The sequence below is a fragment of the Juglans microcarpa x Juglans regia genome, chromosome 1D, assembly GCF_004785595.1.
Source record: "Juglans microcarpa x Juglans regia isolate MS1-56 chromosome 1D, Jm3101_v1.0, whole genome shotgun sequence".
Lineage (NCBI taxonomy): Eukaryota > Viridiplantae > Streptophyta > Magnoliopsida > Fagales > Juglandaceae > Juglans > Juglans microcarpa x Juglans regia.
The window spans coordinates 21318405-21331787 of NC_054594.1; the positions used below are offsets into that span (position 1 = coordinate 21318405).

Here is a 13383-nt window from a genome sequence, read left to right on the forward strand (position 1 = left end):
GACTCCCATCCCCATCACCCCCTTTTCTTTTCTTTTTTCCCCTCTCTGGGTAAGCAAACCTGCTCATCTAAATGGGAACCAACATTCTTTTCATGCCAGCATATCACAAATGTCAAACTTGTACACATTCATTTGGAATGAAATGGCTACTTCAAAGCAGAAAATTAAAGAGGAGTTGCATTCAGGACCTTTTATATTTGTTCCGTATGCCTCCAGCTCTAGTCTTGAGGATGTGTTACCTGGTATATTTTTATCTCCTGAAGAAGTATGTTGGCATGATTCAACTGGTTCTCTGGATCAAATGAAGGAAATCCCTCATTGCAGTTTGACAGAAGTTACTCATCACCCCTTGAACAAGACGCTGAGCAGTACTTATCCAGGACTTCGTGACTTTTTCATTGACGGCTGCGGAGTACATGAGACCCCTCCTCTCCGTAGCTACTTACAGATTTTGATGCAGTTATCTGCTATTTCTTTGCCTTCACTATCAGCGAATGCAGTAAGTGACCAGCTTTGTAAGCAAAACTTTGCCTTTGATAATTGTTAGTTCCAGTACAACCTAAATGTTCCTTTCATATCACAGGTTTTTCAAGTTTTTCTCAAGTGGAGTGATGGATTGCAAACTGGAATCCTAACTCCGGAAGATGTCATTTACTTGAAAGAATGTCTTTTGAAATTTGAATTAACAGTGCTTCCAACTGAACAAGATAAGTGGGTTTCCCTGCATCCTTCTTTTGGCCTTGTGTGCTGGTGTGATGATAGCAAGTTATGGGAGCAATTTAAGAATGTTGATAACATTGATTTTCTGTACTTTGGCAAACTCAGTGAGGTTGAAAAACAGATACTTAAGGCAAAAGTTTCTGTCCTCATGCAAGCCTTGGGGATTCCAGCTCTCTCAGAGGTGATCTCTCTCTCTCTCTCTCTCTCTCTCTCTGAGTTAACACTCTCTTAGTTAACATTTCAATGATTGTACTTACAGCTTTTTTAACACTTCCTACGTCATTTAAATGTATTCCTGGAACTTTTGAAAGTTTCTCCATGGTTCCAAACTACTTGTATAATCTTATAAAAGCCTTGTGTGGATATGATACAAAGAATTGCATCTTATGTTGTGCACAATGAGATACTGGGCTAATCTTTGAACGATTTTGGATTTATTCTCCCTGCTCAGTTCCTTAATGTTACCGTTATGGTCTATTTACCCCATGCACTTTTTTCTAATAATTATCAATCCATTTTATTTTTATTTTTTTAAATTCAACTTGTTTAAAATCCTTTTTAATAAATTTAGGACTTTGTTTATTGTAAGTTACTAGAACTCCACTTAAGATATGGCTTCTGCCTAGCATATCCCGAGAAAAGGAATGACCTAGACTGGAACAATTATAGCTCTGATTACTTCTATTTTCTTGAGGAAAATGCAGTCATATGCTTGGGGTAGTAATAGAGAATGATTTTTTTTATAGGTAATCTAGATTTTTTTCCATAAGAAAAGGAGGCATAGCCCAAGTACACATGATGTATACATGAGAGGTACCCAACTAGGGTGTAATAGAGAATGATATAGTTGCCTTTACTTTGATTCTGACATTTTTTCATTTCCTTTTTCCCTACTAAGGAAAAGCTGGATATCTCATGTGATGTAGTCTTTACCTACATAACTGTCCTCTCTAAGGATTAACTTGCACCATAAATCATACTTAAGATATTTAATTCTGAGTGAGAGTTGACACCATCCAGTGTTAGATTCTGTTGTTTCAAGAAAATAGAGTGCCCTATATTGTCAGTCTGGAGAGGAGAGGAAAAAAAAGTCAGTCAAACCAAGAATGAGCTATATAATGTGATTTTAATTTTCCTTTCCACATTGGTGCATTTATGTGCAGGTTGTAACTCGTGAAGCAATATATTATGGTCTGGCAGACTGTAGTTTCAAAGCTTCATTGGTGGGCTGGGCTCTTCCTTATGCTCAGCGCTACTTCTGTAGTGTACACCCGGATAAATATATTCAACTCAAACAATCTGGATTCGATTTTCTTAATTGTTTACAAGTTGTTGTTGTTGAAAAGCTCTACTACAGGAATGCTATAAAGAGTGGGTTTGGTACATCGAAGAAGCGAATTGAATGTGGCTGCCTTCTGCAGGTCCGTATTTAGACCAGCTGTTGTTTGTTAATGTTCTGAGGTTTAAAAAGACAATCCTTCCAACCCCTAGGGGTTGGCTCAAGCGGTAAACATATTGGTCTTGGTGGTATGCTCCCTCCGGGTCTAAGGTTTGAATTCTCTTGTGTGCAAACAATTTCTAGGGGCCATCTGACTGGGGGAACTTCCCCTTGAATTACCCGAGGTGAACTTGCTCCTTGCCAAGGGCTTGTGCACCCTCGGGATTGGTCGGGACTTTGTTCTTGGAACACCCGGTGTCAATACAAAAGAAAAAGAAAGATAATCTTTTCATGATATGTGGCATGATTTTGAATAGTAATATGTTGTATGCATACTTTTTTTAATTACATCCATATTTATATGATTTTTGTAGGATAACATTTTGTACGCAACCCGAGATTCCGATTCTCATGCCATATTTACAGAGCTGTCTCGTTTGTTATTTAATGGAACTCCTGATTTGCACTTGGCAAATTTCCTTCACATGATCACAACCATGGCTGAATCAGGTTCCACTGAAGAGCAGACAGAGTTTTTCATCTTGAATAGCCAAAAGGTGCCAAAGCTTCCTGATGAGGAATCTTTATGGTGCCTCTCATCTGTGCCTTCTTCGACAAAGAATGATGATTCACTCCAGACAAGTTTTGACTCAGAAAAAATGGATGAGCAAAGTTATCCAAGGTCCAAAAGGAAAGCAGAAAATAACCCAAACTGGCCGCCTGTGGATTGGAAAACTGCACCAGGTTTTAGTTATGCTCGTGCAAATGGTTTTAGGACACAGGCAACAAGTGCACAGCATGGTTGCAGCCCACACAAGAAAGAGGAGGATGATTCTGAAGGCACAGTCGTGCGAACTGATAATGTTGTTCCTATCTCAATCGATGATGATTGGATCATTGAAGATGATTTAGCCACAGCTTCAACAGCTTTAGTTTTGTCAGATAACAATTTGGAAGATCAGTCTGACCAAGCTTGCAACCAGACTGATTCTGGTATGGAAGTTGAATTTGATCCTGCTGATTTTGATATTACAGCTGATGACCCTGAGTTGGATTCATCCAATTTTCACAAGAGAGACCAACTTAGAACTGGCACACCCAATGCAACGCAAGCTGCACATACGGGGAGACTTGGTGAGCTAGTCGCTTTCAAATACATTATTGGGAAAGCTGGTAACACAGTTGTGAAATGGATTAACAAAGATAGTGAAACCGGGTTGCCCTATGACATTGTCGTAGGGGAGGAGAATTGCAGAGAGTACATTGAAGTTAAAGCAACTAAATCCCGTAAAAAAGACTGGTTCAATATATCAACAAGAGAGTGGCAATTTGCGGTGGATAAAGGTGAATCATTCAGCATTGCACATGTTTTATTAAGTAATAATGCTGCCAGGGTTTCCCTATACAAAAATCCAGTAAAATTATGTCAGTCAGGCAAGCTACAGTTGGTTGTTATGATGCCAAGGCAGCAAAAGGATTTCTACATTGTTTCCTAAGGTGCACTCGATTTTATCTGTGCTGTCTGCGAAATTGGCTCAAAGTCTCTAGCCAAACTACGACTGCCTTCACAGAAACTGACTGAAATTACAGGTTTTAGTATGCGGAATACGCTGGGGAAAGATATTGCCGCGTCACTTGAACACTCTTTCGGCGTTGCAGAAGAATGCATGCGCATCAACTTCAGAGAGGGAAGTATCATTGGGCTGAGTGAGTATAGGATTTGGAGGAGCTCCCAGGTGGAATTTCTTCGAAATGGTTGCCGAAATCAATGGGGTCCTGTGAAATGAAGGGTCCTAACAAATAAATTGTTCAGTGTTCATAGATGAAAATTTGTCACAGGCAACAGTGTATATGTTTATGTTGTTAATTCTCGTCCTTCAATTTAGTCATGAGAAAATAATTCCGGTAATAAAACATATAGAAGTTGTTTGTTGCTTTTAGCTTGAACGATTTTCCAATTGAAGAAAACGGCATTGGTGATTTGATCAATCTTTCTATTTCGATTTATATATATATATATATATATATATTTCTTAGGTGGTTTAATCTTGTTCTCTGAACGAGCTCTATCGGAATTACTTGGACTTTTTTGGTTCATCGGATGAACAAACAAACCCTTGCAGGACTGTCCGCTTGTTCAGTTTAGACGGTATCTGGTGAGATTATTGTAGCACCCTGTACGTTGATGAGCCAGCCGTATGCACTGATTCAGGACCAACCAGGAGGGCTCGACCCAAAAAGACAAACCGGCCATTTAAGGCCCAATCGATTAGGTTTAAAAATAACCCCCAGTGTCATGCATCCCACCACATCAGCATTGTAAAGCCTTCAGGATAAAAGATATTTAATAAAAGAATAATTCTATTTTTTACGTCATACTGTTCACATATTATGATATGATTTGGAATATAAAATTTAAAAAATGGATAAATGTCTGAGACCCACCAATATTAAATATAACTATAATAACAACTAGTTCAAGGACGTGCAAAATAATTAGGCAACGAACATACTGAAAAAGTGTATTTAGGACATAAATCTCACGCACTTCTCTTAAAAAAATTGATATTCATCGTTAAATAAATAATTTTTTTTATGTAAATCTCAAATTTACTAATTTTTTTCACGTGGGTCCAGAGTCTAAATATCTTATCTCAAATTTACAGTGCCCCATTTCCGGTTATTCTATTTTTACCTTTTATTTTTTATTTTTTATTTTATTTTTACTTATTATATGATACCAAAATAAATGAACAGAAAATAATTAAAATGAAAATAAATAGTACTTTCTTAAAAAAAAAAAAAAAAAAAAAAAAAAAAACTTGAAGCCCGAATCGACAAAGCCCAAAGATGTTCAAAACCTCGAGTCCAGTGGATTAATGATTGATCCAATCCAACCCAGGTTGCTCCATCGAGAATAATAACATCTCTCACATTTTATCACACGCTCTGTGGTTCTGTACACGAGAAGCCAAGCCCCAATGGCCATTTGTGGCACCCTCCGCCGTACAAGCAGCCACGTCTCCAGACATCTCCTCCGCAACTTCTCCACTACTTCCAATCCGCCCTCCCACCGCAACAACCACCAACACACCCACGAGTTCCTGCAGCCCAATGACTTCGTTGGCAGCTGGTGGCACTCCGACCCTCCCAAGGACCCCAAGGATGCCCAGCGCAGGCTCGCTCTGCTCCGCCGCGACTACGCCAAGCAGGTCAAACTGATCCGCAAGGAGTATATTCACGAGGTCGAGCTCATGCGCCTCGAGCAGCAGCGCAAGGACGAGGCCCACAGGGAAGCGCTTAGGCTCGCCATTGAGGAAAAGAAAAAGCTCAAGGCTGAGGCCGCCAAGCTCCGAGCCCAGGAGCGCAAGGCCGCCCTTGAAGAGTTCCGCCAAACCCTTGTACGTCTTCTCTCTCCCCCTCCCCTTTCTTTTTAAATTTCTTATGGTTTCTTGGGGAAATGTTATTTGAATTTTCGATGCGAGAAAATGGATCCTAATTTATATGTATAGATTTAAATTTCTCATGGTTCCTGTTTGGTTGCTGTGAGAATCTGGAAAAAAATCCGAATAGTTGGATTTCTAGTTTTTTCATTAACTGGGCCAAAAACAAAATGGAAAGTTTAACAGCTGTTTGGATTAGTTGAAGTCACTTCTTTTTCATTTGTTAAATCTGGAAAGACAAAGGGAAAGAAGATAAATTATAACTAAGGAAATGTTGGAAAGTAGGGAAGGCCCTTTAAATTACTACTGAAGATACTAGGTGATGCTCTTGTATATGTCCAGTATCTTTGTCATCAATAAAACTTTGTTTGCTACTCAAAAAACATTACTGAAGATGCAATTTTTCTTTCTTTCTGCGATGAAATTGGAGGGTGAAGGAAACATAGGAAAATTAGAAAATTGAATTTGGAGAATTCTTTTTTTTTTCAAGTAAGAATTTATTAATATCAGTAGGAGTGGCCAAGTACACTGAATTCCCCCCAACCACTCCCTTATTTGGAGTCAATAACAGCCCTCCATAATGAATCCCCTTCCTGATGGAACCACCACAACCATTTCCCAAGAAATGCCTTATTAAAAGTCGTTGGCTTTCGGGCACCCTAGCCTCCACATGGAATTGGGGAGCAAACCGTATCCACAAATCTTGCTGCTTGTAAACACGTTTTCAAAGTATAAGTGCCCTTTACCCCTTGAGTTATGTTTTTTTCTTGATAAATGAAAATTTTATTAATAGAAATCTAGGTGAAACTCAAGTACATGTGACGTATATAAGAGAACTCGAGTCATAATTATTGGTACTAAGTTAATCTTTTTAGTTATCTGCTGCCTTTATTAGCTGATTTTTTTATTTTTTTATTTTTATTGGTAATCAAAGTATTTTATTCATAAAAGTAGGCAAAACCCAAGTATACAGGGAGTATACATGAGAAATACCTAACTAGAGTTTACAAACGATAGTAAAAAGTCATGGGCACTTGGTCCATTACAAACAATGGCCCCCACCCATGAAAACGATGTTTTAAAGAAAAAGACTTTCAGCTCCTCCATTGTCTTCTTGCAGTTCTCGAAGCTTCTATCATTTCATTCCCTCCATATACACCAACACATGCAAATAGAGACCATTTTCCAGATTGCTGCGACTTGTGAATTCCCTCAGAGACCTCTCCAACTAGCTAGAATTAGCTGATTTTTTTAAGTGCCATTATTAGCTTCATTGAGAATATGATCCGTTCCATTTAGGCAATGGCGAGCTTCAGTAGTGGCAAGCAGTGCCATGAATTCCTCCTCCAGCCCTTCCCATGATATCACCACAAAATGTCTAAAGAAGTTCTGCAGAATGCATAACCCGGGCCGATGTTTCCATCCCTCCCTTCAGGCTGGTCCTGTTCTTTGGAAGACAGAAATTCAATAGCTGACAGCATAAAAGTTCCTTCTTGGAAGGCTTGCCAGCATACAAATTAGACCCTGCATCCATATTTTGATCACATCCAATCACTAGAGGCAATTCACTCTTCTTGCCTGAGTTAGTGCTCCTCCCATCCCACCACTACCTCAAAAAAGAACTCAGGTTTCATGCCCAAAGAAATCTCCCCACCCCCTCTAACACCACTGATCAGTTTCCTGGATCTGTTCCCACTCATGGTGTTTCCCCTGACTCCAGGGCCCCCCTTCCCAAACCAGTGGAAACATCATTCTCTCAATGCCCAGTGATCACCTCCAAAACCCGTATGCACCACAGAGATCGGGGGAGAGAGTGTGTGAAATGAGTATTGTGGTTCCATGCCTTGTGAGTGGAGCTTTTGACCAACCAGGCACGACCTTTTTTCTTGATCACCAACCAGCTGAAAAGTGGCAATGCATCCTGGAACTATTACAATTCTGGCTTGAAAACCCCTTTTTGAGGTTGCTGTGAATAGGATCCAAATCAACCCCCCTCTTCCCAATATCATTTATTGCCCAGCTTGAAAACCTTTGCAAGAGATGACCTTGTGCTCTCGGGTGAATATCTAGGCTTTAATCACTGACTAGGCTCCCCACTAAACCCGATAAGGTGGACTGTGTCCTGGCCTGGCTTCTACTACCATCCTGCTTTTCCATCTAAGGTAGGTAGCACCTTCACCGTCAATGTTTATTGCAGAATATAAACATATATATATATATATAGAGAGAGAGAGAGAGAGAGAGTGGAGAGAATTGCAAAGAACTTTAGCTAGCTGCATTATCTGTGGAAATCAGAAATTTGCATATGATATTTTCCTGTTTAGCATGTGAATTTGAAATAAACTAGTTTTGGTTATTTATCCTTTTGAAGGTCCTATGTTCCTTCCAAGTAATTTTAAGAGATTATCGAGTAATGTAGGAAGTTTCTGTGCCAATGCAACTGTTTGTGCTATTTTTGAAAATCTGATACGACATGGTCAAAAGCTTGATGCCAACCTCTGTAAGAAAGCGCATGTGTGTACTTACATGTATGCATGACAGATATGATGATTTTGATCATTAGGCATCCATCTTGTTTGTGAACTGTATACACTTGAACTCAACAATCCAAGTCTACCACATGTTATGTTTGGGGCAGAATTGTAAATATATCTCCTACTTCATTTGTGTCCAAACAAACAGAAGTTATGTTCTCTTACTTCCCTTTTTTGACCTACTATGTTATATATATATATATTTTGGTTGGTATAAATGCAGTTGAAAGAAAGAACTGAGAAACTTGAAAATTGGAGGATGAAAGAAAAAACAAAGGTAGAGAAGAAGAAAGAGAAGAATAAGCTGCTACGCCACAAAAGTTCCTTGTGGATTGATGAACCTGACCTGGAGAAGAAGATATTGGAGGCTATTGTTAATACTAAACCCCTCTGAGTCCCTCTCAGTTACTTAAATTTTGTTTTTGGATGGGGCAACTTTAGCTTGTACTTCGAATATAGGGTTAAATCCATCAAGGGGTAAGTACGTTTTAAAAACATTTTGAGACATCAACCCAATTTAAGCTAGAAATGCTGCCTGTTTGTGTTTCTGTAGCTCCGTCGTAGCCTCTCCTCTTATATGCGGGATTTGATTGAAGGGGTGTTTAAATTTCTCTTGGCAAAAGATGAAAGCTAGATGTCCTTTTCTTTTGCGTTGTTCTCTAGTATTTGTTTCAATACTTCAATTTTTGGGCAAAACAGAGCATCATTACTATGATCTGTTAAGAGTATAATTTGACATCAGCTTAGTGGCGTATGAGTGTAAGTTTGGAAGAACGTCATGAATACACCACCAAGTACTAACGTTAGAAAGTACCTTTCGGGCCCAATCCATCAGGGATTAAGATTCTTACACGCGCTGCAAGGTAGCATGGTATAGGCAAGTGTTAATAGGTTTTTCTCGAACCATTGTCTCAGAGCATCTATAAGGCCAGAAGGATGCATGGGATGTTCGATATGGAGTGTTCGAAAACTCTGGAATATAAGAAAGAGTAGGCATAATTATTCTCACACCATTGATGAGATGTGACAAGACCTCAAAAGCTTGACAATCCATCGGCCATTATTAAGTTTTATGCTCATCCATTGACCGCTTATGATTTTTAAGACTTCTCTTGTTTTACTTCAAGGACACCACCATAGGCAAATCGAAACCCATCTTTCGTGAGTGCCTTGAAGGCCCTTGATGAAGCTAGGAGACTAGTCACTCTTCTTGGCATCACCCTAGCAAAGAATTCATTCGACAAAATCATGACAATCTCACCATGAATTAGCAGACGATCAATAGACTCTCTACTTTTCTTACACAAAAAACACCAATACATGATTATAATTCGATGTTTACTTTAGTTGTCTAATGTGAGGACGTTCCCCAATGAGGCTGTCCACACAAAGAAGGATGCCTATATCGGAAGGATTTGTAGACTAAACAAGTTTTTTATTAATAAAAAAGGGCAAGGGCAACTGGAGGTGTCTTCCCTACCTGGTTGTGACCATGGTAGTACCCTATCCATTGGGAACTGAACAAGAGGAGCCTTCCAAGTCAGATTTTGAACCATAACTTAGACTCCAGGCCCACTAGGGAATTTAATGAATCCTTAGCTGGCTAATACTAATAGTCTAAGGTGAATCCATATTTGGATTTGTACTCAAATCCTAGTACATGCTAAACCACTTGACAGTAACTCCAAAATCATTTTGCCAACACCCTTGATAGTAGATTAAACAAGTTATTGCTTGGCTAAAAGGAACTCTACTGACGATGATAAATGATAACCCAAAACATAAGTGATTGGTAAAGGATTAGTGAAGTTGATCAAGATTTAAGAACAAATGTGATACAACATTTATTCCCTCCAAACTAATGCAGAACCCTAAACTTCTCAGGGGACATTAGCCTATGTGATAAATAGAAACCTATTTCAACCTTTTTCCTTTTTTATATTTACACAAACAGAAAAAAAAAAAAAAAATAGTGTTTCAATGAGATTTTGACAAAGCTAGGATAGAATATCTTGAGAACTTTATAAAATACACATTTTAAAATATAAGAAACATCAAATGAAGACAGTTCCATACGGTACCATCAATGTTGTGGCAGGTATCTCCAATATAAGAAACATCAAATGAATCATGATAGTGAAGTACTCCCAGTAAACCATTTTTTCACACTGCAACAAGTGGATCCCCCATTCCCTTGTCATTGAAGATACAAGTCGCAAGTGAAATATGTGCAAAAATCTAACTGCAAAAAATATGCCATGCATGGAAGCATATGTGATCAAAGGAGACCACGTTAAGCTAGGATTTATCCACTACTTCAAAGTATGATAGCATAAGTAACTTCAAGAAGTGTTTCATCTCATCTCTTCTCATCATTACAACTTTCTCAAATTCTCACACAAAATATAATAAACAATTCAACTGTTTTAAATCTCAAAATAATAATAATATTAAAAAATAATATTCTAACAATATTTTATTCAATTTTCAACTTTCATTTCAACTCAACTCAACTTAACTCATCTCATCTCAACTAATTATCCAAACCGCACCTAAATCTCTGTCCAGCTTACACAAGTTTCACTATTTAGGCTGATAACTAGCATTAACTTAAACTACAAAACCACAATCTTTCTTTCCCAACATAGCCTTTCTAAGATTGGATAAAGGCTTGACCAACAAATTATGATATTGTTTATTATTGTCATTTTAAATATTCGATACTAATATGGGATTTATAATTGACTCATACAACATTCAAACCCAACTTCACTTACATTAGTTATATGTCACCAAGTTCAACACGCTTAATTAATCAAATCAAGAAAACTTCTTTATAATAGAAAACAAATGTTTACATAAAGCTGCATTTTTCACCCTCAAGATTGAAATACCGTTCTTTTTCAATAGAAGAATCTCTCCCTTAACAACAAAACAAAAAGAAATTGCAAATCCAAAGGTCTTTCCTGATCAATAGAGCATAAAAAGTTTCTCAACAACCAAACATAAATAAATTTAAAACGAGATGGTCTAAATGTTAGTAAGATGAATGTATCCCTGCTCCAGAAGTACTGGTCTTCATCTCGGAGTAGGAGGCAATGATGACAACTGTGGGAACAAATATTTTCATTAGAAGAAGAAGGGAGTGGTAATGGCTCAGTTTTACTTCAGAAAAAGAGAAATGTCCAGAATAGAATAAGTAAGTAAAATCCAAAGTAGAGCAGAATTAATTCTTTGTTGTGTATCGAAGGAGTCACGATCAAAGGTTGAGGGTAAGGCTCAACTATCAGAGAGGTTATTAGGGCTCATCGCTTATAAATGTGTTGTAGGGAGATTGAAGAGGATGCTAGGATTAAAAGCAAGTTATATTCCAGCGTAGGTTTGTTTATTTGGGCAACTAATTGGAGGCTTATGTGTCAACATCCAAATGGTTGGTGCAAAACATGGTTGACACCAGCTTTGTTTTGAAAGTTTTTCCTTAACACAGTTGTGCCTTGCATTTGAAATTAAAAAACCATTTTAGAAATTTCAAAAGCCCACCTTGAGTCACAGTAAGCCGAGCCTCCTCTCCCTTTTTCATTGCACCTCCCGCGGTGTGGCCACCATTCAACGACACCATCTCAGGTGAGATATCCACCGAACACTCTCCTTTGCCTCTCTTTGTCTCTCTCTCTCAAAAGCCCATGTGTCGTTTCTAGGCCGAGCCTCCTCTCCCCTTTGCATCACGCCTTCCGTAGTGTAGCTACTGTTCAATGGTGATGTCTCTGGTGAGGATATCCAACAACCCCTCTCCCACACATACAATCTCTCTCTCTCTCTCAAGCGTTTTGGAGAAAACCCGAAATAACATAGGTATTGTCGCTGCCGCCGCCATGCACAGCCACCTAAGACGCCCCTCTCAAGCCTCCAGGTGAGCCTCACACTTTCCCTCTCCAATTTTCCACCATTGATTCTGTTGTTCAATTTATTTGAGGCTCGTTCAATTTATTACAAAGCACAAATCATAGAAGGATTAGCAAAGTCTTTTAGGTGCCCTATGTGGAGGACTCGCCTTTATCTTCTTGATTCCCATCCTTTAATAGCGGATTGGGAGAGTGAGAGGGGTTTGAGATCATGTGATATAGTGAAGATTTGACAATTATAACCAAATTAGTTGTCTTAGTATAATGATAAATGAAATTATCAAACTTCCACATCAATATTCAAATCAACTGAGAATCGCAAAACAAACCAGACAGACACCCCTAATAACAAGTTATATACCATGCAAGACCAATCAAATCATCTTTACTAGGACATTACAACTATGCATGAGATATCATCATAGCTCTTCTTGCATAATGCATTTTCAATCAACTTCTCTAATGCTTTTTGAGCATCATTCAACTCTCTGGTGCAATTAAGCCTCATTTGTTTTTAGAGATGAGATGAGATTTTTTTAGATGTGTGAATAGTATTGAGATATGTTGAGTATAGATGAGATAAGATGAAATATGTGTTCGTTTATAGAGATTAGATGAGATTAGTTTGACTTTTTTTTAAGTATTTATATTGGTAGGGCCAACAAATAATTATATTAATTTTTTTACAGTAAGTAATTGCAGAAAACCCTTGAAGCCCGTGCATGAATAGTAACAACCAATCTCATCAACATTTTCGACGTTTTCCTGGGGCTTATGTTAAATGTTTTGCCTTTTTTTTGTTTTTCTTACTTCCTTATTTACCAATTATGTGTAATTATTTTTTTTATTAAATATTTTGCTGAGTCATTAGAAATATTTGTAAAAAAAAATTACACAACCTCATTTAAAAAATATTATGCTAAAATATTTCTAAAATATATTCCTAAACTATATTCTTTTTATCAAATATTTTACTAAGTCATTCCTAATATTTTGTAATTATTTTTTCTACTCATTATTACTATACCAGGCACTTGTTAAGAAAAAAAAAAAAGAGAAAAAATAAAAATAAGTTTATGATGTAGGGATGATGAATAATTTTTTTTTTAATATTTAATATTTTTCTTGTGAGATTTTAGAGTTTTGTTATACATAAATTAATGTGTTAATACACCAATTATGGTGAAACCTATTTTAATTTTTAAAAAAATTTTAAATACCAATCAATTTTTTACATAACATCAGCGTGTATTAATCTTTAAATAATATGAAATTAGAAAGAATAAAAAAAGATTTCCAGCAAGCAAAATATATTTACCAATTATTTTAATATAATAATTAGATTA

The 13383-nt window shown here is 37.5% G+C and overlaps 2 protein-coding genes across 7 annotated transcripts in view; both read left to right on the forward strand.

The window, feature by feature from the left end:
* Nucleotides 1-4098, forward strand: part of LOC121251463 (protein NO VEIN-like) — a 29628-nt gene extending 25530 nt beyond the window's left edge. For 2 of the 3 annotated variants that reach the window (XM_041150726.1, XM_041150732.1), the window contains 4 exons: nucleotides 100-499; nucleotides 584-901; nucleotides 1884-2141; nucleotides 2533-4098. In XM_041150726.1, coding sequence (XP_041006660.1) covers nucleotides 100-499; nucleotides 584-901; nucleotides 1884-2141; nucleotides 2533-3654 — 2098 coding nt within the window. In that variant the 3' untranslated portion in view covers nucleotides 3655-4098. The remainder of the gene's footprint in view (nucleotides 1-99; nucleotides 500-583; nucleotides 902-1883; nucleotides 2142-2532) is intronic. The other variant, XM_041150739.1, reaches the window with a different exon arrangement.
* A 963-nt stretch (nucleotides 4099-5061) lies between these two features.
* Nucleotides 5062-8774, forward strand: LOC121235552 (MAP7 domain-containing protein 2). 4 transcript variants are annotated; one of them, XR_005934572.1, is made up of 3 exons: nucleotides 5077-5559; nucleotides 7672-7809; nucleotides 7897-8382. XR_005934572.1 is itself a non-coding variant. In XM_041131904.1 (3 exons), exons 1-3 carry the CDS (start codon nucleotides 5140-5142, stop codon nucleotides 8697-8699), a joined length of 561 nt encoding a protein of 186 aa, XP_040987838.1. In that variant the 5' UTR covers nucleotides 5078-5139; the 3' UTR covers nucleotides 8700-8774. The 4 variants fall into 4 exon arrangements, 2 of the variants coding, with proteins under 2 accessions (XP_040987833.1, XP_040987838.1); XR_005934573.1 differs by having other exon boundaries at nucleotides 7672-7763; nucleotides 7973-8382; XM_041131904.1 differs by lacking the exon at nucleotides 7672-7809 and adding an exon at nucleotides 8688-8774 and having other exon boundaries at nucleotides 5078-5559; nucleotides 8359-8487.
* Nucleotides 8775-13383: the final 4609 nt, after the last annotated feature.